Raw genomic sequence first — 27,741 nt, 5'->3', positions numbered from 1 at the left:
ATTTTATATTTGTTTATTTGATTGCTGCTGTTTGAATGCACATATAAATTTTTTTAAGATCATTTTTTGGGGCATTTCTTAGGCCTTTATTGACTTTATGAAATGGGAGAGAGACGGGGGAATGACATGCAGCAAAGGGCCAAAGGTTGCATTTGAACCAGTGGCTACTGCAGTAAGGACTGAGCCTCTGTATATGGGGTACAAGCTCATCCATGTGAGCTATCCAGGCGCCCCTGAATGTACACACTTTTGACCACAGCCAATTAAGTCTTGTAACTCAAATGGTTTTGAGCCGTCCCTTTTTTTTTATTATTATCTGAGCCCTTAGTTTGGCTGCATTTTCTTCTCTCTCTGGATGTTTAGACTATTTACATCGGAAATTAGATAAAAAGCCCAATAGTATGGGTCATTAATCTCTATATTAATCTTATTTCCCTTAATAATAAAGCAATTACCCTGAGAAAACACAGTTACAACATCGTGTACTGCCGTTTACTGTCTTGCCGTCATGTACTGTGAGATTTACACTGACTGGTAAATGTGAATAATTAACGCCAACAGAGTAATGGGAGAATACAAGCTGATTAAATAAAGCCACACACTTATCCATAATGTTGTCTGTGGTTTCTGTGGCATCAATCAGCCTCTGTGACTTTACCCCGGTTCAATATTAATCAACCTTCAGTGGGACACTTTTAATCTAAAAAAAGTTTAAGTATTGACAATAACTTTATAAATCATGTTACAATTCAGTGATGCCTGTAGAGAAACCCATTGTCAGATTTCCACTTATTTTACCTGTTTAGGGGCAGCTGTGGGCAGCCACAGCACAGCATCCACATATAGCTTCAATTTTAAGTGGCAACTAGAAAATGCATTTCCTGCAGAAAATGCTCGTGAATGCTAAAAAGCTAAATTGCCAAATCTAAACTGGATTTTCGTAAGTAGGCGAAGTAGTGAGAATAGTTGGAAAAGTGGGAATGGTTTTAATTAGTATGAATTTCATTGAAATGGTGAATAATACCAATAATGTATTAAACAAAATTGGAATATTATTTTGAAAAGAAAAGTCATAATAAAGGTATGTTGAAAAGTAATAGCATAGGTATGTTGAAAAAAGTAATATAAAAGTCAAAGTATAGTATAATAAAAAAAAGTCATAGTATAGAAGTCATAGTATAGTATGTTGAAAAAAGTGATATAAAAGTCATAGTACAGTATGTCGAAAACGTGATAGTATAGTATGTCAAGAAAGTGATAAAAAAGTGATAGTATAGTATGTTGAAAAAAGTCACAATATAGCATGTCGAAAAAAGTGGAAAAAAGTAATCGTATAGTATGTCGAAAAAAGCGATAAGAAGTCATAAAATAGCATGTCGAAAAAAGTCATAGTATAGCATGCCGAAAAAGTGATAAAAAAGTCAGAGTATAAATGATGAAAAAAAGTCGTAGTATAGTATGTAGAAAAAAATTATTAAAAAAAGTTATATCGAAAAAAGTAAGTATAGCATATGAAAAAAATTACAAAAGAAGTCATAGTATAGTATGTCAAAAAAAGTGATAAAAAATTCATAGTATAGTATGTCAAAAAAGTAATTGTATACTATGTTAAAAGAAGTCATAATATAGCATGTCGAAAAAGGTGACAAATAAGTCATAGTATAGTATGTTGAAAAAAGTGATAGAAAAGTCACAGTATAGAATGTCAAAAAAAGTGATAAAAAAGTCATAGTATAGTATGTGAAAAAAGTGATAAAAAAGTTAGAGAATAGCATGTCAAAAAAAGTCATAGTATAAAAAGTGATATAAAAATATATAAAAAGTCATATTATAGTATTTCGATAAAATTGATTTAAAAAAAAAATCATAGTTATAAGCATTGTACTCTTCATTCCTGTAAGGAAAATCTTGAATTAATTGCACCCTGTAGGATTTGAAGACTCAATCTTCTGTCTTCCAATCATTCTCTTATCACTCTAAGCTACTTGACCTAGCTGAAAAGTCATGTTTTTGGCATATTTGTCTCTTTCACCTAGTATATTGGACCTCAAAACTTACAAAAGACTTATGAGATTTGGTCCCTAAACCTTCTATCTTCCAAGTACTCACTTATCACACTGAGCTATCTAAACTACAGAAGAGTTTCTTTCTTTCTATCTTAATATATTGGCCCTTAAAACTTCTAGCCTGGGCCCTGACGAACTTCCGGCAAATTTGAGATTTGCTCTACTCTCAGTTACAACTAAGAATGGTCTGGTGTCAACCAGGCTAATACAATGACCATTTTCAACATATTATACCATGACTTTTTTTGACATACAAAAAAGTCACAGTAGATGTGACTTTTTTTATCACATTTTCCGACGTTAATATCCTATGTCTTTTTTCGACACACTCTACTATGAATTTTTTCGACATACTACACTTTGACTTTTGAATGGCTTTGGGAGGCGCTTTAGGGTGCCAAGTTGCAGGAAAAACCAGTACAAGCACTCCTTTATCCCTCACTCCATAACACTGCTCAACCAACCAAAATGGAGCACAAGGAGGTGATTAATACCCGCCCCCCCGACGCCCTCACCTGGCACGCACTGTGATGGTGCACTAGCTCCCTATCTCCCTACCCGAACATGTAATCTGTGTATCATTCTGGGACTGCAAGCATGACAATCATAATAATGATATGTTTAGATTAAGACTCAAAGCTCACAGATGTAAGCTGAATGCAACTGCACGGAGACAATCTTCCATTCCTTTATTGCTTTTTACTGTGTGTGTGTGTGTGTGTGTGTGTGTGTGTGTGTGTGTGTGTGTGTGTGTGTGTGTGTGTGTGCGTGTGTGTGTGTGAGCGTGCGACTGAAGGTGTGTCAGACGCTGGGTGAACATACAGACACTTGTTTTTGTGTTTTGTAGTTAACTGTTGACTGCCGGAGCATTCGATGCAAGAACATTTTCTGTGAGCAGACAATAAAGTTTTATCTTATATTATCTTATCTTACACTTTAACTTTTTAATGGCTTTTTTCGACATTCTATTAATCAAACTAAATCCTTGCAACTGTGTGTTGGTTTCTGGTTGCTTTATAACCACATGTTGAGCATGGTTTACTTGAAGAAGAGACTGTTCAAAGCTATTTGATACAACAATGTTGAAACTATACTATGACTTATGTCGACATAATATACAATAACTTTTTTGGACTTGATGTACTGACTTTTTTCGACATACTATACTATGATGTTTTTCGACTTAATATACTGACTTTTTTTTGACATACTTTATTTTAACGACTATACTATGACCGTTTTGACATATTATACCATGACTTTTTCAACATACTATACAATGGCTTTTTTATTACTTTTTCCGACGTAATATTCTGACTTTTTTTGACATACTATATGATGAATTTTTTCAACATACTATACTTGCTATTTTCTATACTGTGACTTTTTTTCCATATACTACACAGACTTTTTAATGACTTTTTTCATCATACTATATTATGACTATTTAGTGACTTTTTTTCGACATTATAGTATGACTTTGTTTGACAAACTACACTATAATTTTTTCGATATACTATACTTATTTTTAATTGCTTTTTCGAAATGCTATACTATGACTTTTTTTTTTTTTTTTACAATTCTTTCAACATACTATACTATGACAACTTTGAATATACTATACTGACTTTATCACTTTTTTGACATACTATACTATGACCTTTATGACTTTTTTCGACATACTATACTATGTCTTTTTAATTACTTTTTTCGAAACAAACTGTACTATGACTTTGTCATCGCTTTTTCGACATACTATGACTTTTATCAATATACTATTCAATGAATTCTTCGTCAGTTTTTTTAACATGCTATAATATGACTATCACTTTTTTTGACATACCTATACTTGACTTTTCTTTTAAAAAAAAACTTTAAATATTCCATATTTGTTAAAGTGCCCATATTATGCTCATTTTCGGGTTCATAATTGTATTTTGAGGTTGTACCAGAATAGGTTTACATGGTTTAATTTAAAAAAAAACACCATATTTTTGTTGTACTGCACATTGCTGCATAGCTCCTGTTTTCACCCTGTGTGTTGAGCTCTCCATTTTAGCTACAGAGTGAGGCATCTCACTTCTATCCCATCTTTTTTGGGAGTCGCACATATGCAGTAGCAAGAGAAGGACTACTAGCTAGAAGCATGTCCCTCGTCTGCAGGTATTCCACACAAAGTTGGAAGTGCGCCCTCGTTCGTTCGAAATCTCCCGGCTAATCCTGCCTTGTACTGACCGAAGTTGGAGAAACAGCTAGCTGATGTGGTATTAGCTAAAGTGGTTAGCACACACCAAATGTTTCGGCTAATGACGTAGACGGCCTGCAGATTTTGACCAGCTCACCCAGAGACTGAAGGCAGGACACAATCAGAAACCTGTATCTCACTCAAAACAGCATGGATGTTTTTTTTCCCAAGTTTGTATGCGTGTGGAAGCACCAGAGACACAAAATAACACCCCAAATCTCAGAAAAAGTTTCATTCATTCATTCATTCATTCATTCAACATTTCAATGAAATTCGTACTAATTAAAACCATTCCCACTTTTTTAACAAGTCTTACCACTTCACCTTCTTCTTACGCAATTATGACTGCAATCCAGTTTAGCTTTTAGCAATTTAACTTTACAACATTCACAAGCATTTTCTGCAGGAAATGAATTTTCTAGTTAGACAAAAGTTTCTTAAAGGATTAAAAACATTCTTGAAAAATATATTATCAGATTTTTTTTTTATTTAATACCGGAAGTAAAGGTTTGCAGAAATGGTTGTGTAGTATCATAATATAATACATCATTAGATATTATAGTATTACTCATGCTATAATGTGTAACCAGTATTGTATTGTTGGAGTTGGTTGAGGTGGACCTAGTTTTTTAAACTATTTTGTATAGGACTGCAACAATTGATTATTTTCATTACAGATTAATCAGCTGATGGCTTTTTTGATTAATTAATTGATTGTCTGGTTTGTATAATTCAGAAAACAGTGATACATGCCGTATAATTACCCAGAGCCCAAAGTGACACTTTTACAATGCTTGTTTTCTCAAACCAATAGTCCACACTTCAAGCTGGAACCATGAAAAAGGTTTGGCATAAAACAACTCAAACAATTATCAAAATAGTTGCCAATTGATTTTCTGTCACTTAACTAATGGTTTCAGTTGTAATTATGTAGTAAATACTGTTGGATAGTAATTTAGAACATATCATATTTCATAAGAAAAGTACAGTTTCCTCTGAGATGTAGTGGAGTAGTAGAAGGTGGAATGAAATCAAGCACAGAACAGCAGAAGATAAAAGTAGTGGTGTAAAAAGAGATCTATCCAATTGCAGCACATTTCTTTTATAAAATGAATCAGTCTCTTCCTACTAATATACAGAAATTGAGATGGTATCTCTGGCAAAGGACGATTTAGAGAAGTTTCTCCTTAAGAGGGAGGAGCATTTGATTTCTAAATTGGGAATTTTAACCTAGAGAGGGTTATTGTATATGAGTAACTAGACCTTAAGCCATTTTGTCCAGTATATTTGTTCTCTTCAATAGGATTATTTGGAAACAACAGGATATTTAGTTCAAAGATGGATGTGTTATGGTCAACCTAGCTTTGCCAGACCTTCCTCCAAAGCACCCTGGAGGAGAGTCCGGGTACTCCACATAGCATTCAGGGATGGGATGAAAACATGGCTTCTTTTTTTTTAAACCAATCACAATCGTCTTGGGCGGTGGATAATGTAGATTTTGTATTTATGGTCATTTATATTTCTGTTGTAAATTTCTGTATCCAGATGGAGCAAATATTGAATTTTTTAAAACCAATTAAAAAGATGATGGTGATTTTATTTCGTCGATGAAGGCATGACGGCTCGAAAAGAAGTGTTGAATAAATCCTGGTGTACTGGAGAAGAGATGTGCGACATGTTTCAATTTTGGGAAGTCTCCATAAGAGCAAGTCTGCTGATGTGTCCTTTAGCAGGATGGAGATCACAAAGTCGAGGAATGAGCTGGTCTGTAGCTGAACCTGACCCCCTGACCTCTATGGGCACATAGAGCAAGGCAAGGCAAGTGTATTCATGTTGCACATTTTAGTAACAAGGCAATTCTAAGTGTTTGAACAAAATATCAAAAGCATAAAGAGCAAGTTAAATATCTTATTCACACATTTGGAGCAGTTTTGTGTTAACTTAGAGAACTGGGAGGAATCCACATATGAGGTTTGCCAAAGCTTGTGCCGTGATCGTGGGAAATACAACACATGAACAGATATTTTGGTTTTACCTAATCTAAGCTGGCTTTTGGAGATTGTGCCAAGGTCAACTTAATATCAAATAACAGGAATGAACATCAGTGTTTTTGTGTTATTAGAACACATTATTAGAGTCAGTGACGAGTGTAATGCACCGGAACACACATTCCACTTAAATGTCTCATCTCAGCATCACCACAAACTCAGACTTCCTGTCTGACTAACAGTAACTGTGTAAAATGATCTTGTTTCCAAAGAATTAGACAGTTGCTAAAAATAGACTGTTGTTTATTGGAAATGTGCTTGATTTCATACAGTATTGGGCAATTCAAGACTTAAGTCTCAAAACCACTGGTGGTACTCAAATCAAAAGTAAAAATACTCAATGAAGAAAAATGGCATTGAGTAAGCATGACTCATGATTACCTTAAATTATTATTACTCATGCATAAATGTAAAAACAGGATTTTAAAATTAACTTAAGTAAAAGTAGCACTATCACAGAGTACAAATACTCTACTGTTACAAGTAAAAGTCCTGAATTCAAGATTTTACTTCCTAAAGGTACAATAGCATCAGCATCAAAATATACTTAAAATACCAAAAGTAAAAGTACTCAAAAGAAAAGAATGGCCCATTTCAGAATAATGTTTATTATATTATTGGATTTCAATTATCGATGCATTAATGTGTACATCACTTCAGTGTTGCAGCTGGTAAAGGTGGACCTAATTTTAATAACTTGATACGATATATGATCTGATGGGAAGCATGTGAATTTCTAAAAACTAAAATTATCAAATAAATGTAGTAGAGTAAAAAGGATAAAGTAGCAGGACATGGAAATACTCAAGTAAAATACAGTTGGATGACATGAAATGAAATGTCCTCTTCATATACAGTATGTTATTTCACATCTTTACAAATCCCACTGGGAATCATACCTTAGCAGTGCTAATATTAGCAATGTATATATCACTGTTCCATTTTCACACATTGGTCATCCATATGTGGTGACTAAATTCTGGTTCATCGCAAACAAATATCACGTGTTAACAGGAGTTCAGATAAAAGCAAAGGCCAAACAAGGTGAACAGTGAGGAGAGCTCACATATAAAGGCCAGTTTCTGCTCAGGGCAGACTGTGGCAGCAGCCAGGTGCACCTGCAGGTGAGTGGAAACAACAAACATAGAAACACAGATACTACAAACTTACTGATCAGTGGACTAAGCTGTTTAAGTAAAAATACGCACACTGCCTTGTTGAACAAAACATGTATTCACATGTTTATCTTATGTTCTTTGCAACTCTTTTTCGTTTTGTACAGGATGCAAACCTTGGTCCATTTGTGCGCTCTTCTCTCGCTTCTCTTCTCTGTCCATGCAGATGTCGTTGAACGTTTTGAGGTTTGTGTCCTTATATCTTTAATGAGCAATAAATATGTGTGTGTTGTGTAATTGACTAACTTAGGACTTTGTCCCAGGATGTGCCAGAATGTATGAGGTACTTCTATAAAGAGAAGGTGCCAGAGTGGGGGGCTTCTACACCCGGTGCTGCTCATCTCTGTCAGCGCTTCATCAACAGGTAGGGAAAGTGCGAAAAGTGGAATTTAGACCTATATACTACAACATACTGTTTACACAGCTCTATAATGTTAACTTTACAGAACTGCATTGTATTGCAGTTTATTGTAAATAGAGTTTATTGTAATAATTTATCATTTGATTCTTAAAAGTAAAAATCTGACTTTTGCTATCATCTTACTATTTTTCAGCATTAAATGTTATTTACGTCTTAATGTTTCATTGCAACACTTATGTGTTACTTAATCTCTAAATCACTCTACTTAATCTTTGCACCGCCAGGTACCACTTTGCCACACTGTATGACACCAACCATCGTATTGCTGTCTATTCTGCCTATCATTTCCAGCCCAGCAATGGGGGTGGCAGGGAGAAAAGGTGGTTTGTAGAGCCTCAGGTTGGTGTACTGGTGTGTACTATATGGGAATCTACAGTATTGATTTGGTCAAAATCACCAGAATGTGTGTCATAATAACTATCAAGTATGGAGAGGACAGTATAATGTACTGACTGTGCTGTTTCTGTTATTTTTGGTAGAGTTTGGGTTGTAAAGAATTGTGCATAATGCATTCATATATTTCAGTACTCAACTTACAGTCCATGGTGCCAGGTGACCTGCCAAAAATGTCTTATTCACAATGAAAATAAATTGACACACTGGGAATACTTAGAATTTAAATAAGGTGCCAAAGTGCATAAAAAAAGCATCAAAATAGAGGTTGATTATATACATATAAAATAATATAGGCCTAGTGTCAATCCTTCTGCTAAGTGAATTTAGTTTATAAGTCAGTTAATTTGAAAATAAAGGACTTCAAAGAAAGACGAGTTTTGGGCCTTTTTAATGTTGATTCACTTTATTTGGTTATTAATTTGGTTTACCTATTCATTTGCCCCCAGCTTTTGCAAAAGTGGACCCCAGGCAAAGCCAGTTGAGTACTCCTGCTATATGAAGCCCAGTGGCAACCTCTGTATGTTTAAATCTGAGAGTTTTTGCCTTACAGCTGGTAAGAATGTCTTGGCAAGCAGAGATGAAGGATGGGTACTGGCTGGAGAAAGACCACCCTGGGGTCTACCAAGGAGAGAAACAGGCTCTGAATGAGGACTACACACACTCTGGCTTTGACCGTGGTCACCTCAACCCCAGTGGACACCATGCAGGTAACGGAGGTTAAACATGGGTGATTTTTGGGATTGAGGTCAGTAGGTGGCAGTAGCCACCAGATGAAGGTGTCAGTTGAGTTCAACAGGGGTGATGTATTGGAGACCTCTGATACAAGCGGTGGTGGAAGAAGTATTCAGATATTTTACTTGAGTAAAAGTTACAATACTAAAATCTAAAAATACTCTTTTACAAGTAAAAGTCCAGCATTCAAATTTTACTTAAGTAAAAGTAAAAAAAGTATTAGCATCAAAATGTACTTAAAGTACCAAAAGTAAAAGGACTTATTATGCAGAATGGCCCATTTCAGAATTATGTTTATTATATTAGTGGATTATAATTATTGATGCATTAATGTGTAAGCAAATGTGTAAGCATAATTGTATTGTTGCAGCTTGTAAAGGTGGAGCTAGTTTATACCACATAATATACTGCTGTGTAGAGTAAGCTATACTAATAATAATAATAATAATAATAATAATAATAATACATAATAATACATCATAATACATCATAATCTATACGTTGATTTATATATTGTATTGATAATTTAAATCTATAAATTGTAACGTAAGTTATCAAACAAATGCATTGGAGTAAAAGTATGAACTAGCCTAAAATTGAAATACTCAAGTAAAGTACAAGTGCCTCAAAACTGAACTACAGTACTTGAGTACATGTACTTCATTACATTCCACCACTGGATACAAGACGGAAGGATTATTGCTTTAAATCAATGCTTTAGTGATCCTTAATGAAAGAAGGGATTCTCTGTGTCTAGTGACATTCCCACCAATTCACATACTTGGGCAACTACACTATGGGAGGCTACAGCCAGAGAAATATTTAGAATCTTATCTCAGTCCTAAATCATAAAGATCAGTTAATATTAAATAGGACCTTTGCAGATATTTACAGTAATTACTAATTGCCAAGTCTGTTTCATATTCATATTCATACGTTTAACATAGACAAAAGGGAATTGCTCATAAAAATGTTCCATGTTTTATTTACTTGTGATCATGAAATTTACGAAATTATTCCTTAATCTGCAGCTAAATATTTAATAATCTCAAATCTAAGAAAAAAATTATCATGAAGAAACAACCATTTTAAAGTATTATTTTGGTGAAATTTTCAAACCTGGTATAATGACAATGTTCCAGCTACTACTCTACACATCTATTTGTTTTTCTCTCTCTCTCTCTCTCTCTCTCTCTCTCTCTCTCTCTCTCTCTCTCTCTCTCTCTCTCTCTCTCTCTCTCTCTCTCTCTCTCTCTCTCTCTCTCTCTCTCTCTCTCACTCTCTCTCTCACTCTCTCTCTGCATCCTATCAAGCCACCTTTACAATACACAACTTTATTTTTTGTCCCACAAAAACTTTTCTTGCAAAACATCCTGTAATTCTCCATTCATCCTAAAGTCCCCAGCCGCAATGCCACTTTCACCCTGACAAATGTGGTTCCTCAGAACCCCAAGCTGAACCAGAATGCCTGGAGGATCCACGAGTCCCAGCTCACTGACATTTTCCGGGACAAGTGCTCTCAGGCCTATGTGCTGGTTGGTGCCATTCCCTCGGCAGACAACTGGATTGTGAAAAACAATGTGAAGCGTGTCAACATCCCAGACTACCTGTGGAATGCCTACTGCTGTGTGGACAACAATGGCAGATCCATTCAGAGTGGTGCTGCCACAGCAAGGAACACAGAGGACAACTGGGTGGAGAAGCTCTCTCTGGATCAACTGGGAGAATTCCTCCAGCAGTTCTCCAAAGAGACAGTAGGGGAGCTGTTTTACAACAACTGTAGGGCATAAAGGATGACAAAGGGACGATGAAACAATAATTGTTGATGCCATTCCCCCTTTAAAGTCATTACATTACATTTTGTATAACCACGAAAAGCTAGTTTTATTAATGATTCAAGTGTGTTAGTACAGTAAACTCTAATTGAGTTTCATTACATTAGATTACATTCAATTAGCTTAACATTTAACCAAAGCGACTTACAATAAGTGCATTCAGCCGTGAAGATCCCACCCAAAAATTGCAAGAATCATGCAAGTACATAATAATCATCAAATAAGCAAAAATAAAACACTCTTGCCCACATGGTGTACAGTGTGATACAATTCAACAGCTTTATTGCATCCCTTATTGTTATTATTATTCAACCACAACTTGATGAATGAAAATAAATGACAGTGACAGTTGTGTCTTTTTTATTGACAGTAAAGACAACATCAACAAAGAAAACTGGAACAAATTAAAAGTATCTGCCTTATGCAAACACAGGCTGAATCAACTGTCATGTACTGTACTGTATTGTATTAATGAATGAATTAAATTATTTTTCTTGTTCTCTCAAAAAGATAAACCACCCCTTGAGGGTTACAGTATAAACACGATCCAAGAAGCAATTACAGGAATTAATGTAGAAGTAATAGTGTAACCTTTAACAACCTAAGAGCACATGACCTACATATGAAAGACACAGCTTACTTTTCCACAAAAAAAGACATCCAAATGTCTTTAAAAGTATTAGAGTAAATATGACCCCGAAAGAGGACCTGAGATTTACCTTTCAATTGGAACTAGTAATTATTATAAACCGGCGCCCATCTCAATGCACTTTTAGCTCAGTCATACTAGACCATAGGGTGGTCACTCCAGGGAGGCAGGTTGGAGAGTTTCTTCTCAGTGGCTCTATCTATGGGCCAGCCCCAGGCCTTAAAGAATCCAGCCAGGCTCATCCCCACAGCTTGGGAGAAAGTCACAGCATACAGGTTCATCTTTCCGTCGTTGTCACTGGGATAGTTGGTAATCTTGTGATAGGCAGCAAAGACCTTTTGGTCTGCAACTCCAGTACATGAAAAGTAAAAACTGACCTTTACCTGAAAGTTAATTTGGTCTCCTGGTCAGATAATTCAATCAAGACAAAGCAGTTTTCAGCACAACAGAACTTTCTAATGAGATGAAAGAGATTATAAAGGAGCGAGAGGTCAGGAGGGACTATTCCAAGGAAAAAAATCCAGAAACATACCTACCAACACTTACAGATGCCAAAATATGTCATTTAAAAGATTTTTGATATAGTTTAATGTAGCCTATTTCAATTACTGGCACTTAAAAAAAAAAAAAAAATTGTCAGCATAGTTATCACAAATAACTACCTTGTGGTCATTGCAATTTGGGTGAGTATTACACGTAGCTGTCCACTGACTCATCACTTATAACCACCACCCCACACATACCCATAGTTCCTGTTAATTTCTGGTTCTTCCCACTCAAATATCACATATGACCATAATAAAAGAGAAGAAAAGAGGAGTCATAAAAAGTCAATGTCTGCTCAGGGCAGACTGAGGGTGTTTCCACACATGAACTTGTTATTATAGCACTAATTCTATTATTTCCTTGTATATAATTGAAAAGAACCAGGTCAACGGTGAACTGGACACACGACACCTGGTCTTGTTGTCTTTCACACTCTCTTTGTCTTTCCCTTATCAAACCTCAATGTCCATCCCATTGGACCAACACATTTCCAATTCACAACTTTATTTGTTTCATGTACTGCAACTCCAGTACATGAAAAGTAAAAACTTACCTTTACCTGAAAGTTAATTTGGTCTTCTGGTCAGATAAGTCAATCTCAAGGCACAGCAGCTTTCAGCACAACAGAACTTTCTAATGAGATGAAAGAGAGAATAAAGGAGAGAGAGGACAGGAGGGACAATTCCAAGGAAATATATATTTGATATATTTTAATATAGCCTATTTCAATTGCTGGCACTTGACAAGTCAAAAAAACAAGTCAGGATAGTTATTACAAATAACTGTCTTGTTGTCATTGCAGAGAAAAAGAGGAAGGACTTGTTTTGTGTTTTCTAAGAAATATTTTGCAACTGTGCTCAATGCCCGGTGAAACTTTAACCAACATGCAAAACACTGCATCACTAATATCAACAGGTTCGATCTCTGACATCATTATGGCTTGGGCACAAAAGGTCTGTGATTGTGAGACATTTAATAACACATCATGTCATGTATAAACAGGTATGTGTGAAGAATGATAAAAAGGAGCACAATACTGCTCTGAAAAGTAGCCTTACTTTGCAACTTTATGATGATTTTCTATAGGCACTGTACTGTACGTAAGCCAAAGAAACATATCTACCAACACTTGTAGATGCCAAAATATGCAATCAAACCTCAATGTGCATCCCATTGGACCAACACATTTCCAACTTGCAACTTTATTTTTTTCATGTACTGCAACTCCAGTACATGTAATCCTCTGTCCCTCTGTCTTACAATGTTTTGTCACAGTGAGGAACACAGAGGACAACTGGGTGGAGAAGTTCTCTCTGGATGAACTGGGAGAATTCCTCCAGCAGTTCTCCAATGAACAAGTAGGGGAGCTGTTTTACATCAACTGAAAGACATAAAGGGTGTAGTGAATGTTTATTGATATATTTTCCAGTGACGGTAAAATCAAACGTTAACATAAACAAATAGTGTGTTCAACCTGAATCACTTACTATCATTACATATAGAAAAATTTTTATTAATCATTAGCACTAAAACAATATTTTTCTCAAATGGAGCTACTGAATTTAAAAGCTGTATATATTGGTCAACTATGTAACTCATGTTTTTTCTTTAAAATATTGAAACAAATATGGTAAAAAAAGAAAATAAAGTCAGTTAATTGAATTACCCTCTAAATACTCAAAGTGTCAATAATTTGCTTATTGAACCCATCTCTCTGCACTTTTAACCAGCAGCAGTCTGAAGTTCAGTCATACTGGACCATCGGGTGGTCAGTCCAGGGAGGCAGGTTGGAGAGTTTCTCCTCAGTGACTGTTTTTATGGGCCAGCCCCAGGCCTTAAAGAATCCAGCCAGGTTCATCCCCACAGTCTGGGAGAAAGTCTCAGCATACAGATTCATCTTTCCATCATTGTCACTTGGAAAGTTGCTCATCTTGTGGTAGGCAGCGAACACCTTCTTAAAGGCATCCCAACCAAACTTATCCCGGAGCTACATGGAGACAGAGGTAAAGGAAATTGTGAATAGGAGTATTAATAACATTATCACAGGCTTTTCACTGAAAAAAGTTTAGCCAACAGACACACAGAGCGAATCCTGAGGTTACCTAAATTGGCCTCTGCACATAAGGTCATTGATGCTCACAGTGTTACTCCTATCATCAAAACGGAGAAGCACAATAAAGGACATGGAGCAGTTTATGACAAAAAGACAATGACTAGCTACGTTTATATGTACATAATATTCTGTTTTTTGCCCTTTTTACAAAAAAGACAATATTCCGACTAAGCTGTTTACATGGCTAATGAAAGTGAATATTCCACTAATATTCCCGTTTATATGTAGCCGTGCAAAATAAGATGTTTTCTTAGTTTACCAGCGACGGCAGACTTGTTGGACCGTGCGAACACTGTGTCCCTCTTCCATTTCTTCAACAAGCTTTTTGAAAAGGTTGGCGTGCCGATGTGTGCGCATATCCAAAAACCTGTTAATATCCAAGTCTTTGTCTACTGTTTAAAACGTAGCTGTGTTTCTCCTTCTTATCGGGTCTGCAGCCTCTCAAACTGTTGGCTGGTTGGTTTGTGTTGTACCACAACACACTGGAAGCCATGCCAAGTGTAGTGACTGTTATGAGTCATGAATTAACACCGGGTGTCTACTGCCAAAAAATCCTTCTCAGAATTGAGGAATGTCTTCACTGATCACTGTTGGTCCATGCACCCTGCAGGTAAGGTGCAGTTGGCCTTCGAAAGAGACCAAATGCGCAAATGCCTGAGTGAATGGCAGGACAAGGTCTTTTAATGGTAAGTCAAAGTCCATTGGTTCAGTTACTAAAGTTAAGAGTAGATGTGCTTAATGGCAGTATAAATCTTGTTTATCTAGTATGTTTAGAAAATGCATGTGTGCTGTGATGCACTCTGGCACAGATTGGGAGTTTTTTCTGCAATATTTGGAGTGTGTGTACAGAAATTTTGTAATGTGTTTTGATATCAAAGCACGGTTTGTTAATCATAATCTTAATACTGATGTATTATCAGCTGTCTGTGTTTTCTTGTCATATAGCGTTGGTATTTCATTTCCATTGTATAGTTCTAGCTACAGAGATGGTATGAATGCAGACCCAGTGTGACCAGGGATATTTTCTTAGGAATACTATAATAAATTCTTCCTCACCTGCAAATATGTCTCCAGGGCCACAAACACGTCCCAGTTGCTGAGTTTCCTGCCCCCCTTAGCATACTCTTCTGCATTAGTCTTCCTTTGTGCTGGACTGATAATTCCGTTGATCCCCAGCACCTCTTCATGCACATACACTGACCACAGGTTGCATGTACACTCTGTGGTGTGTGGTGGGAACTCCCAGCAGGCTCTTTGTTGGTTGTGTCCCAGTTCATGGATAGGTCCCCACAGGCCTTCACTCCCAGTATGGACAGTGCTGACCAGCTCAGCTGCTGTGGCCTTGTGTGTCATGATAGGATAACCAGCATGCATCCAACCTGTATTGAGTAAGTGATGTGTAGAGGGTCAATGTGAGAGCTCACCATCATACAAGTGCATCCAAAGAAACCAAAGCAAAGAATACATGCCTGACTTGACTGGCCTGTTCTTATTCAATACATAATTTCCACTGAGAAGACACTTACCATGGGAAATCTGCACATCAGTAACAAAACGTTCTTTGCGAGGAAATTTGTGTGGTATGGCAGCTAGGTCAGCAATGCCCCTCATGATCTCATCCCAATGTGCCGCCAACTCATCAGGGCGATCCAGACTCCTGACAACATCTGATGGTACAGTAAGGATGATGTTGTCAAACTCCAACTCTGCCCAGGGTGAGGGAGCTGTCCGCAGCAACAACCAATCAGCAGCTGTTGTCACACCTAAAGAGAAGAAAGAAGTATGTACTGTATATGTGTATTCAAAAGTGAGTTTGAATTTGTTCTTTTTTTTCTGATGTGTACTTGTTTGTACATTCTGGAAAACTCTCAGACTCCGTGAACTCCTGAATTCAGAAGTGCATGTCCATATATGTACCTTAAGATGCTATAGAAAAACAATGTTACATGCACACAAATACACACATGCATGTTGTCATGGGTTCAGTCTCCATGTAACTCATGTCTGCATGTTTTCTCCTCTCATTCCAGAACCTGCCATTTTTCAACATACCAGTAGTAGTCCTTGACCCTTCCTGCCTTTCCCTTGTTACTTGAGTCCCTCCTACCCACATGTTATCTCATCATCCCATCCACCCCTCAGTATACTGCATATGTACCTGCTCACCTACCCTTCCTCTTTGTCAGATTGTCTATTGAGTTCTCACTTTTGTATTCCTGCCCTTTGCTCTGCCTGCATTCCTGTTTATATACCCTAGCCCACACCCATTTTGTCTTTTGCCTGCTTTTTATTTGTTTGCCTCACTGACTGCAGAATGGGTTTTTGTCTTCTTATATAAAATAAACTGCCTTTCCGGCTTTACCTGTCTTGCCTCTGTGCCATGCTTTTAAGTCCTCACCATTGTATCAGAACTCTTATACATATACCAGTGTCACCCACCACAAACTCACCAGATTTATAGTAAGGCGCAGGTACAGCCATCTGCACTGTGAAATTTAGCCCCTCCACTTGTGTATTGGGTGGAGCCACCAGGTAGATGAGTCCCCCCCACAGGTTCCACACTTGCATCATCTCTGAGGTAACAGGAAATCGCTCATGAACACACGGTGCTCTCTTCAATTCTTCAGCATTTAGTCTGTCTGTTTGACAGCCTATCTGGATCTAAGGAAGACACTGAATATATGTTACCACTTTGTAACCTTTGAGTCCAAGGATGTGCGGCTAGCAAGATAGATAGATAGGAGTAGTAACTAAATTCAGTCAGCTTCAGCAGTCAGTAACATTCCTACTGCATAGAAAGCACATAGCAGCTTATGGGATATGAATAACTGATTATACGTTACAACAACAGTTAGTTCTAAAGTCATTTGATTGGACAAGAGGCATTCCATGAGTACTGATATGTATATAAACAGCATTGGGACTTTTAACTACACATGTATCACTCCACTTTACAGGCGTTCTTATAACCTTTAATTACATTAACACCATGTTTTAAGAGCCAACCTTCTGCCAGGTAGCATCGCGCGAATAAATCCTGAGCAAAATTCCACCTTGCGCCAAAGCCCTCTATCTGCAGCCGGGAGGGTAAGTGCTACGACAGACAGCTTCTGGTATACTGACGTTCCCCTGAGAGTAAACCAGCTGTCTACTAAAACCAGATGTTACCCAGGATGTGCAAAGAAGCAGGGACAGACATGTCTTACACCAACCACAGCCTGAGGGCATCTGCCATACAGAAACTGTATGATGTGGGACTCATGGTGAGGGAGATCATGGCAGTTAGTTGGCATAGGTAAGATGCTTTATATTAACATACAAAGACTACGATGTGAATTGTGATTTATAATGAGTCGTGAAACATAAAACATCTAAACTAAAAACTTTTTTTGTTTTGCATGTCTGAAAGCTCATTAAAAAGATACTGAAGACCATCCATGGAGAGACATGGAGCACAGTACTGTCTGATCAAGCTGTTAACTCAGAGGAATCACACATGCCAACTATCAACAGACTCTTATTTCACTGGTTGCATAGTAAATGGAAAGAGACAGATGAGTACATTATACAAAGTACAGTAGCTGGCCTGTGGTAACATATAGACCTACATAAAGTAGCAAGCTAGTGTACAGATAAATGTTGCTTAGCAACAGTCCACTCCCAGTTCAGTTGCATTACTATTTCTATTGGTGGAGCCAAATTAATAATTTAATAAACAAGCAAATGATAATCTGTTGTCACGTATTACTGTTAACTAATAAATGGCGCTCCCTCTCGTGTGCTATTACCTAATTGCCTTGATTTGTTATTAAGGGAATTTCTTTTTTAACCTAACCCATTTCTGCCTTGTATTTAAAGTTTATCATTTGACCTTATAACTGATGTTTAAATTTAATTTTTGTGAACTGCACCTTCCATCCCTGGTTGACAATCGCTGCTGGCACGGCTATGTAGGTCTTCATAGCAGGGGACAGGTAGAGACCTGTACTGATCCACTCCTCCCCTCCTGACACACACACACACACACACACACACACACACACACACACACACACACACACACACACACACACACACACACACACACACACACACACACTTAATTAACACTTATTAATGCAATGAAAAACCACAAAGATGACAATATGTATGTAATATATATTTAGTTCTCCACACAAAGTATGTCAACAGACTAATCACTGTTCTGCAAATACAATATATTCCTTGTAATTACAATTCCAGCATTTGTCTACAAGACTGAGGTCTTACCTGCTGTGTTAGCATTAATCTTGATTCTGTAGTTATAGACAACTGGCATCAAGGGATTATCCTTTATAAGGTAGGGCAGGAGGGCATCAGGATCTGGGCAAACCTTATATACTTCTGCCCCTAAACTAAGGAGTAAGTGGTCCTTGGGACTCTTCACAGGGCAGCTGTCACACACCTTGAAAATGAATGATGATTATTAAAAGAGGTTACTCACAGTATCACAGTATGTGCAGCTAAGAAAAATCAGACCCCATGGAGACACATTATGGTACTATTTGTAGTATTGTTCCTACGGTACAATTATTTGCACTAAAGAGTGTGGTGATTATTACTCCTTCAACTTATATCTCCAAGTTAACTCATTCTCTGGTCAATAGAATATTTGCATCTCAAGACAGTGAATATTTGGCAAAAAGGCAAAAACAAAGGGGACCTTTCTTCTTACTCACAAATTATTTACAATCACATAATATAAAGTCATTCACAGCCCACCTGTGGCATGCCCGACTTCTTCAAAATGCCGCTGAGTGTGGAAACGACCTGTGTATAGGAGGAGCAGTCATGAGCCTTCATTTGCAAGTAGGTGACACAGTCCGCACCCAGTTTTTTTAGATATTCCTCCTCCTGCTCTGTAAGTTCCTCCCCCTGTGTGACATGACCAGCGAAGCGGTGTAGAAGGTGGCGGAAGTGGTAGGCATCTTTGATGGCCTGGCTAGGCACAGGGGCCTTGTAGGAACCTTCACCGATTATCTTCTCCATCAGGCTCAAGCCCATTTTGTTCAGGATCTTGTTTCCTGAAAGACAAGACACTTGACTTGATCTATGTGTTGCACAGTTTAAACTCTTAGGAATAAGGTTTGACTGTCATGTTTGTGCAGATTCGTTATGTCAAAAAACACTAGTCTATGTTCTTTTTTTTTTTTAGATTTGCTTTCACCTTGTGTGCGAGTTATTAGTCCTGATGCTTTCTTTTCTGTTCAGCTGTCGGTTATGATTTTTCTAGCTGTTCTGCTTGCTTTGTCGGTGTGCATGTCATTTTAATGGTAAAGCTAATTTCGGCCTCTTCCTTTGTTTTATTTTTGAGTTGCTACAGCCCTCCTCTTACAGTATGCTTTGGCCCAAGTAGTCCGAAATTAGATGGAGGTGACAATGGGCCATTTCCCTGACCCGACTGGCCCTGACTGCTGTTAGAAAGGAGTTTTCAGATGCTGCACACAATTTGATAATAACTTTATTTGAAAAATACTGAGCCCTTCAATGTGCCATTGTACCTGATTTTTCTGTGCTTGTGTAGTTGAAAATGTGATTTTACTTAAATTGTACCAGTGTCTGGTACAATACATCAAATGGTAACATTTATTTTAATTTTAATATTATACATGGTCCCTTACAAATGAAATAAATCATTACATGGTATATTATATTGAAATTGGCAGTGGCACATTGTCATACCTGTGAAATCTGTGATTGGGTTTTGCCCAGGGTGTGTCTGTGCCCAGTACCAGGCATGTCCACCAATCAGCAGGCCTCCTCCCTCTGCCACAAAATCTTGTATTTCCTTCACATGTTTATCGCTATATGCTGTACACACAAATACACTCAGGTCTTCCCTGAAGTCTGTCTTCTCACACGTAAACTCTGACTGGCTGAAGATGTTAAAGGCTTGATCGAGATCTGGAACTACGCCGACAACCCCATTTCGGCCTTCGTCCAACCAGTGAATGGCATTGTTCCAAAATGGAGCCAGTGTCTGTGATGAAGATTTATCCAAGAAAGACAGTTTGTTAATCACAAAAAAACATTTGGCAGATTAAGCATGTGTAATAGACAAACAGATTAATCTAAATATTAGGGCTGTCAATTGATTAAAACATTTAATCTAATTAATTACATACTCTGTGATTAATTAATCGAAATTAATCGCATACATAATTATCATCATCCACATTTTCTTCCAAACTTGCCATTTTCAGTGTGTGGCTTGCTAGCTCGAAGTTTGTTGTTTTTTCCCATAGCAAAGGGATTTTCAGAACGGCAACATACACAGAGAGGAAGGTGAGGGACATAGCAGTGTGAGCCACGTGCTGGATCTTAACCTTAGTGGTGGTTTGTCATTGGACTTCTGTGCTAGTCATGGATTGGCAATAAATAACCAATGGCAATAATACGATTTCTAAGTGTACCTGGTCCAGAACACCCTAGGCCACAAAATTGACTTTGTGGTCGTATCATTAGATATGTGGCCCTTTTGGACATTTGGTTGACGAAGGGAACAGAGCTATCACGATCATGAGTTGATTTAGACAGCTGGGGAGGGAGTGAACTGGGAACATCTGGCTAAGAAGACTGTCTGCTGTCTGAGATCTAATGACTGGAAACGCCTGAGGATGTGATTTACATACTTTAAATACTAATCAAACCATTTGGTGATCCCCATATTTCTGTTTATTTAATAAAATAAATTATTTACTCATTCAAACCCCACCTCTCGTTTCAGAAGTCCTTCATGTGTAATCACAACAACTCGTCCCTGCCCATAGAAGGCTCCAGCCAAGAACACTCGTCCATCCTCGGTGGTACCTATTGGGAAGGCTAGCTGGCCGTGGACCAGAAGCTCAGAAGCTACTACACCATTCTGGAGGTCAAACTCTGACACCCCTTGGAGTAAGAACTCTAAGTCGTCCTCAAAATCCTTACTGATTCTGAAATTGAAAGGGGAGAGGAAAAGAGAGCTGCCAATATGAGATAAACACTGTGTTATATACATATTCTGATTCTGTTTTAAAAAAGAGGAAACAGAAGGGAGAATGAAAGAGACAGTGGGAGAGGAGAGTCACATTCTGCCTCTCTCTCTCCAGCCAAATTTCCACTTTCCCAGGCCCCTTCATTGCCATTCTCTACATGTCTACCAGATACCTTCTAACCTTTGTAACTCCACCAGTCACCTGACTCTCACATCCAGCCACTCCCTGCTGCCCTGCAGTAACCCTTCCAGCTATTTCCATCAGCTGACCTTCCCCGCCTACATGCAAAACTGTTTCCATTCCCTCATCTCCGGTGGCCGACAGGGGCAAATGCCCTGCAACTTAAGAAAACACACACAAATAGACAAAACACAAGCAAATTAAGAAAGCAACTTCATTCATTTGACAACACATGCGCAGCATTCAGCAAACACACTGCAAATACAATGCAAAAAGAAAAGCACACAAACCCAGAAAACAAATGCAACAAAAAAACGCTGCATCCAGATTATACAACGGAAGTTCTCCAGACCTCTAGAGGGAGCAGCTAGTGGAACAGCTGGATTTTCGACCCCACGGGGAGAGAGCGCTCTGCTCTTTTATTAGAGTCGGGTATGGCTGCAGCCTGGAGAACTCCATAGAGTGTATATTAAATTCATATTATTATTATTATTCATAACATAATATATTAATAATATACAGTCTATGCTCCCATCTCATGCCATCCCGGCTGGTGCCGTCCCCGAGCTTCGGCTTTTCAAAATAAAAGTTTGAGTCTGGTCCGCTATGTGTTTGTACTTTGGTGTGTTGGATGTTTGTGAACTAAACAGTACCGAAATCATGCTAATGAATATAATAACTTTTTCAGCAGATGTCTTAGTTACAACACGATGGAGTTAGCAAAGCATTTTTGTGTTTATATGTGTGAGCGGGATTTATTCAGATTGATAAATCCCACGGTAAATTGGCTGGTTTACTAAACAGGGAGGGACTATAAATCCTGTCTGTTTTTTGTATTTCAAGAGCGAATTGCTCCACAATATGAATACAGATTGATCACTTATTTTGTTGGTAACCGTTGTTGTATAATCACAATATTACACTTGAGGAGGCCTGTACTTCAGTAATGCGCCTTTCGGACCTCAAAATTAAACCCTCTCATGTAATATGGCTTAAACAAATGTCAACGTTAAACGCTGATGCAGTTTTGATTACCACGATTTTACAGACGTCTCTGCTGATTGAGTATCACCTGTGACCTGAGCTGAGACACACCCACCAAACAAGAGAAAACATATCTCAAACATAGACTTAATATTTACAGTCTATGCAGTTGCTCTCTCTCTCTCTCTCTCTCTCTCTCTCTCTCTCTCTCTCTCTCCCCCCATGGGGTCAAAAATCCAGCTGTTCCACTAGCTGCTCCCTCTAGAGGCCTGGAGAACTTCTGTTGTATAATCTGGATGCTGCGTTTTTTTGTTGCATTTGTTTTCTGGGTTTGTGTGCTTTTCTTTTTGCATCGTTTCATATTCGCAGCGTGTTTATGAATTTGGTTGTGTTGTGTGTATTTGCAGTGTGTTTATGTATTTGGTTGTGTTGTGTGTATTTTCAGCACGTTTGCTGAATGCTGCGCATGTGTTGTCAAATTAATGAAGTTGTTTTTCTTTTTGCATCGCTTCTTTTTTCGGGGTTTGTGTGCTTTTCTTTTTGCATCGTCAAATTAATGAAGTTGTTTTCTTAATTTGCTTGTGTTTTGTCTATTTGGGTGTGTTTTCTTAAGTTGCAGGGCGTTTGCCCCTGTCGGCCACCGTACTCATCAGCCCTGCATTGCATATACCTGTCCCTTTTCCCTAGTCAGTTGCTATTGTTGTTTCATGGCTTTTCTTTCGAGCCACCGGAATCTGTACCTGAACTGTGAATTCCTAACTCTGAACACTGAAACTTAGGCTGCGGTCGAATAGTCAATAGTCATATGTCTTTGCTAACTACTTTTCCTTGACCTTGATGGGAATTGTAATGAGGTGAGGAAAGATGTGAAGGAGAATGCATAAGAACTTAAGTTAAGAAAAAACCTTGGTGTTAAGAAATTCCGACTAGACTAGATTTTATTGACGTGCGTCTGATGTGGTAAAACTACAACATTCAGAAGATGGACTACAAAAAGTGGATCTGGATACCTCGCCCCAAGGGTTCTTACCGTGTTGCTTCATGCAGGCTCTCTATAAACCCAGTAAAAAATATAACTTTTAATATGCTGATTATGAATAGCTGAATGGTGCGTCATTTTATATGTTCCTTCCGCAAGGAAATGTGGGAGGGCATATCTCCTTTCCTTTTGTAAAGGATAGTCCAGAGTATCCTAAGCAAAAGGAGATAATAAAGAAAGCACTGAAGCTCCTTACCTTAGCATTTAGAGAATTCAACCTGCTCTTATCAAGGCTACCACTTAGATACTTCCGGGTCATTTAGCTGTGTTAGCAACCTTCCTAGGCAAAAAGGACTCTACGACCGCAGCCTTGCAACCCATCCTTGCTGCCTTGCATCCCCTGACAATGATACGAGCAGAAAAGGAATTTCCACTTTGGAAAGGGCTATACCTATTATTTTTAGCCATGGTAACGACATTGTTCTGAATAAATCAATGGTGGTCTGTCTGTTAGTTGGTCCACCACATCAAGACTGATATATTTCAACAGGTATTGGCCTCAGAATTTTTTACAGGCATCAGGTGACCAGAGGATGAATCTTAATGACCTTTTTGGTGACCTAATGACTTTTCCTGTCATGCCACCCTGAGGTTGACATTTTTCAAGTTTTTAGTGAGATGCCTCGACAAAAATTGCATTGTATGACATTTTGTACACATATCCATAGTGCCCAAAGTTAAATCCTAAAGACTTTTGCTGCATCCCTGACTTTTAATCTACAGGTCAAAGTTTTTGCTTATCCAGTAAACTATCTCAACCTGATGGACATTCATGGTTCCCAGACTGTGAATCCTTATAAAGTCAGTGATCCCCTTTCTTTTCCCCTAGCTCCACCATGAGATTGAGGTTTAAAAATACATCAACAACTGTTGGATGGAGTGCCATTCAATTTGGTACTGGCATTCATATTCCAATCAGAATGAATTGAAATAACTTTGGTGACCCCCTGACTTTTCCTCTAGTGTCCTCATCAGAACAAAATTCTAATTTGTCCAATGCAATCATATCATATCATATCTCTAAATTCAACATAAATGAAATGAAGTTATTCAGAATTTAAAATAATACAGTAAAATAATTAATGAAAAAAAAAAAAAAAAACTAAATGCCTGCAAAATGAATGAGGGTCCCATCAGGCTCAGCTGTGCTTTGTGTGGTAAACATTATACCGTCATTGTCAGCATGTTATAAAGCTACTGTAACATTTACCTCAATGCCTAAATACAGCCACAAGGAGCTAATAGCATGGCTGCAGGATCTTTGTATTTAAAGATAACAATCTTGTTAAAATTATCCTTTTAACTTGAACATAAAATTGAAACCAAGTTGTGGAGAAGTTTTAAGATTCACAGAAAAGCTGCCATTCCACAACTTGGAACCTGTTTAAATTTGCAAAGAAGAAGTATAAACTCACACTCTAGCCATCCAGGAGGATGGGATCTGTGGGTAGACAGGCAGGCACTCTACCTCCCCCTGATGTTTAGAGAAGTAGATCCCTGCCACACCAGAAACCTTATTCCCCTTAAACTGAAGCAGTGTGTTCTCCTTAGGGTGACTTGCAGCCCAGCTCCACGCCTGCCCCGCGATCAGCACTCCTCCTCCAGCTTTCAGAAATGCCACCAGATCATTCACGTCAGCGCCCACGCTGTAGGCATCTGTCACATACACCCCCACACCCAGACTATCACTGAAGGCCCCCACAATGTTGGCTTGGAAGCTGGATTTGCTGATGTTATTAGCAACTGCCTTGATGTTTTCGTGGACCCCCACAGACAGGTTATCAGATCCATCTCCTCTCAGCCAGGTCAGAGCGTTCTCTAACAGAGCAGGAAATGTGGTCAGGTAGCCCTCATGACCCAGAACCACAATCCTTCCACGGCCGTACAGAGAGGCTGCCATCAGGACCTGGCCTTGGCTGTTCATTGCTAAAGGAAAGGCATGGTCTCCAATTAGCACCAGGTCACTGGGAACACAGGGGCCCTGGAAGTCCAGCTCTCTCAAGCCTCTCATCAGGGACATGTAAGCCCCTTCATTGTGATTTTCGATGGGCTGGTTGGACATGGTGAGATGGATCAATGAAGGAGGGAGGATTGCAAAAGAAAACTGAAATGAATCAGATGTAAATAGTGTTAGAACATTACAGTACTACTTATTTTGCAGATCATGCAAAAACAATGTTAGAACAACAAAATATCAATCTAAAACTTCAGCTTCAAAGACAGGTAATCGGATAAAGTATGAATTACGTTACCAAAAGTCTGCTGATTTTCATCATAAACAAAACCAACACAAAGCAGAAAGTTGAGTTTTTACCTGAAAGTTAAGCTGGCTTGTTGCTTGTATTATTGCACTGTGTGACACAGCTTGTCAAACAGGCAATGCTCCAAGAACACTTCCTGACAGAAAAGAAGAGTGGATATAAATGAGAGCAAGAGCAGTAGGGACTGTTTCAGTCAACAAAAGGTACAGAAATAAGAGGAAGGACTTCACTCAGAACAACCCAACGACTATGACTACGCGTCTAATGGTATGAAGGGAAAAAACAACACCCATGTGTCACACCTTGTTTTAATAGCTAAACGCCTAATTATGTGGGTGGAGACAGACACAAATCCTGGTTATGCAGGTATAAGAAACCTGTTCATCTAGTCAGCAAAAATCAATATTTGTAGTGAGACTGCAATAATATATTGACTGTGAAATGTCACATTTGTGTATTAATTAAAATAGCTTGTATTTGGTTATAGATGAAATACTGCAGATGTTTTCGTGCTTTGTGGGAACACTTTTAAGCCTTTGTGGGTCTGATCTACTGAGTACTCAGGGCCCTCATATGAGGAGGGCCCAAAAAGATGCTAGAATGAATAGCTGTGGATGCGGCGAGGGGCCCATAGAAAATGCCTTTCTACAGGGCCCAGAATTTTGTGTTACGCCCCTGGGCCGACTGATAGGCCTATCTATGTGACTCGACATCACATGCAGGTTTATGAACAATATTTTTTCCTTTAATCTAGGCTACCTCCATCTGTCCATTTTCTACAGGTGTGGTCTGACAAGGATGCCCCGTCTTTGCTAACATGTCCCTCCCTGCCCTCTAACGTGATTTCTGTTTTCATTTAATTTAGTTTAATATGGCTTTTCAATTAACCACTTTGTTCACCTGTCTACCATATGAGTTACAGAGGGGATACACATTATATCAGGCCGTTTTTTCACCTGATATAATGTGTACCCCCTCCCCTAACATGCAAAGGGTCTGTCCTGCCATCATGTGTGTTATTTTCTGTGTTCTTTTTAGAGGGGGTACACATTATATCAGGTGAAAAACGACCTAATATTATGTGTATCCCCTCTGTAACTTTTCCTAGAAAAGAGCAAACATCTCCATATTATCTCAGGTTGTTCATTCAAAAGAACACAGAAAATAACACACATGATGGCAGGACAGACCCTTTGTAACTCATGTGGTAGACATGTGAACAAAGTGGTTAATTGAAAAGCCATATTAACTAAATTAAATTAAAACAGAAATCATGTTAGAGGGCAGGGAGGGACGGGTTAGCAAAGATGGGGCATCCTTGTCAGACCACACCTGTAGAGAATGGACAAATGGAGGTAGCCTAGATTAAAGGAAAAAAATATTGTTCATAAACCTGCATGTGATGTCGAGTCACATAGATAGGCCTATCAGTCGGCCTATGTAGCTAAGGTGCATGGCAATATGAAACTTTGGAAAACACTGTCGATTAATCCACAATACCAAAACGACGCATTAAACAATTCACACGTCGCCTTAATGTAACAGAGAAATAAACGTATTTATGTAGATAAATGAGTCCCTTGTTACTATGGAAAACCCTGTTGAGTCTTCCACGTCACTACTTGTTCCATTTAAGAGGTGAATTGGAAGTGCAGCAGTTAAACTCCACTTCTCTGAGTGCACGCGCGCTCCCGCGGCCAGGGGATGCAAATCCTGGCAGGGATAAGTGTGTGTTTTGTGTGTTGGTAAAACTATCTAGGGCCAAGTGGATTGGTGTGTGTGTGTGTGTGTGTGTGTGTGTGTGTGTGTGTGTGTGTGTTTTGTTTTTGTAAGACGTTTGGACAACTTCAAGTTACGCCCCCTGCTTCGGTCACAAATGGTGTTTGAGAGGGGATTACTTTTTAGGCTATAGCCTACATTGTTTTTTTAGAATAATGCTGTATATTATAGGCTACCTTAAAAATAATGGACCCAAACACTAACTAATGTTAGAATGGTTGTGGGAAGACAGTTTCCTGGTTAAGGATAGCTACGTCTG

The 27,741-nt window shown here is 38.3% G+C and overlaps 2 protein-coding genes across 3 annotated transcripts; one reads left to right on the top strand and one right to left on the bottom strand.

The window, feature by feature from the left end:
- Positions 1-7,642: 7,642 nt before the first annotated feature.
- Positions 7,643-10,873, top strand: LOC144513245 (endonuclease domain-containing 1 protein). The gene is made up of 5 exons (XM_078244264.1): positions 7,643-7,720; positions 7,798-7,898; positions 8,180-8,294; positions 8,902-9,058; positions 10,482-10,873. Exons 1-5 carry the CDS (start codon positions 7,643-7,645, stop codon positions 10,871-10,873), a joined length of 843 nt encoding a protein of 280 aa, XP_078100390.1.
- A 1,022-nt stretch (positions 10,874-11,895) lies between these two features.
- Positions 11,896-25,964, bottom strand: LOC144515657 (TRPM8 channel-associated factor homolog). 2 transcript variants are annotated; one of them, XR_013501761.1, is made up of 12 exons: positions 25,757-25,964; positions 24,858-25,546; positions 20,981-21,197; positions 19,948-20,245; positions 18,988-19,289; positions 18,496-18,670; positions 18,138-18,232; positions 16,677-16,887; positions 15,753-15,989; positions 15,283-15,605; positions 13,780-14,100; positions 11,896-13,494 (listed from the first exon to the last, which is right to left on the bottom strand). XR_013501761.1 is itself a non-coding variant. In XM_078246687.1 (11 exons), the coding sequence occupies exons 2-11, from the start codon at positions 25,502-25,504 to the stop codon at positions 13,858-13,860; spliced, it is 2,748 nt and encodes a 915-aa protein (XP_078102813.1). In that variant the 5' UTR covers positions 25,505-25,546; positions 25,757-25,964; the 3' UTR covers positions 13,505-13,857. The 2 variants fall into 2 exon arrangements, 1 of the variants encoding a protein (XP_078102813.1); XM_078246687.1 differs by lacking the exon at positions 11,896-13,494 and having other exon boundaries at positions 13,505-14,100.
- Positions 25,965-27,741: the final 1,777 nt, after the last annotated feature.

The sequence above is a fragment of the Sander vitreus genome, chromosome 3 (genome assembly GCF_031162955.1).
Source record: "Sander vitreus isolate 19-12246 chromosome 3, sanVit1, whole genome shotgun sequence".
Classification (NCBI taxonomy): domain Eukaryota; kingdom Metazoa; phylum Chordata; class Actinopteri; order Perciformes; family Percidae; genus Sander; species Sander vitreus.
The sequence above is the reverse complement of the archived record's forward strand: the minus strand, read 5'-3'. Positions and strand labels throughout refer to the sequence as shown.

What these genes read in the sequence shown, in the direction of transcription:
- LOC144515657 (XM_078246687.1), bottom strand. Translation starts at nt 25,504, where the DNA reads ATGTCCAACCAGCCCATCGAAAATCACAATGAAGGGGCTTACATGTCC. An exon ending in AAGGACTTCTGAAACGAGAG is followed by an intron (nt 20,246 to 20,980) that starts GTGGGGTTTGAA and finishes TCTTCATCACAG; the next exon opens with ACACTGGCTCCATTTTGGAA. An exon ending in CCCAATCACAGATTTCACAG is followed by an intron (nt 19,290 to 19,947) that starts GTATGACAATGT and finishes CTTGTCTTTCAG; the next exon opens with GAAACAAGATCCTGAACAAA.
- LOC144513245 (XM_078244264.1), top strand. Translation starts at nt 7,643, where the DNA reads ATGCAAACCTTGGTCCATTTGTGCGCTCTTCTCTCGCTTCTCTTCTCT. An exon ending in ATGTCGTTGAACGTTTTGAG is followed by an intron (nt 7,721 to 7,797) that starts GTTTGTGTCCTT and finishes ACTTTGTCCCAG; the next exon opens with GATGTGCCAGAATGTATGAG. An exon ending in CCCCAGTGGACACCATGCAG is followed by an intron (nt 9,059 to 10,481) that starts GTAACGGAGGTT and finishes TTCATCCTAAAG; the next exon opens with TCCCCAGCCGCAATGCCACT.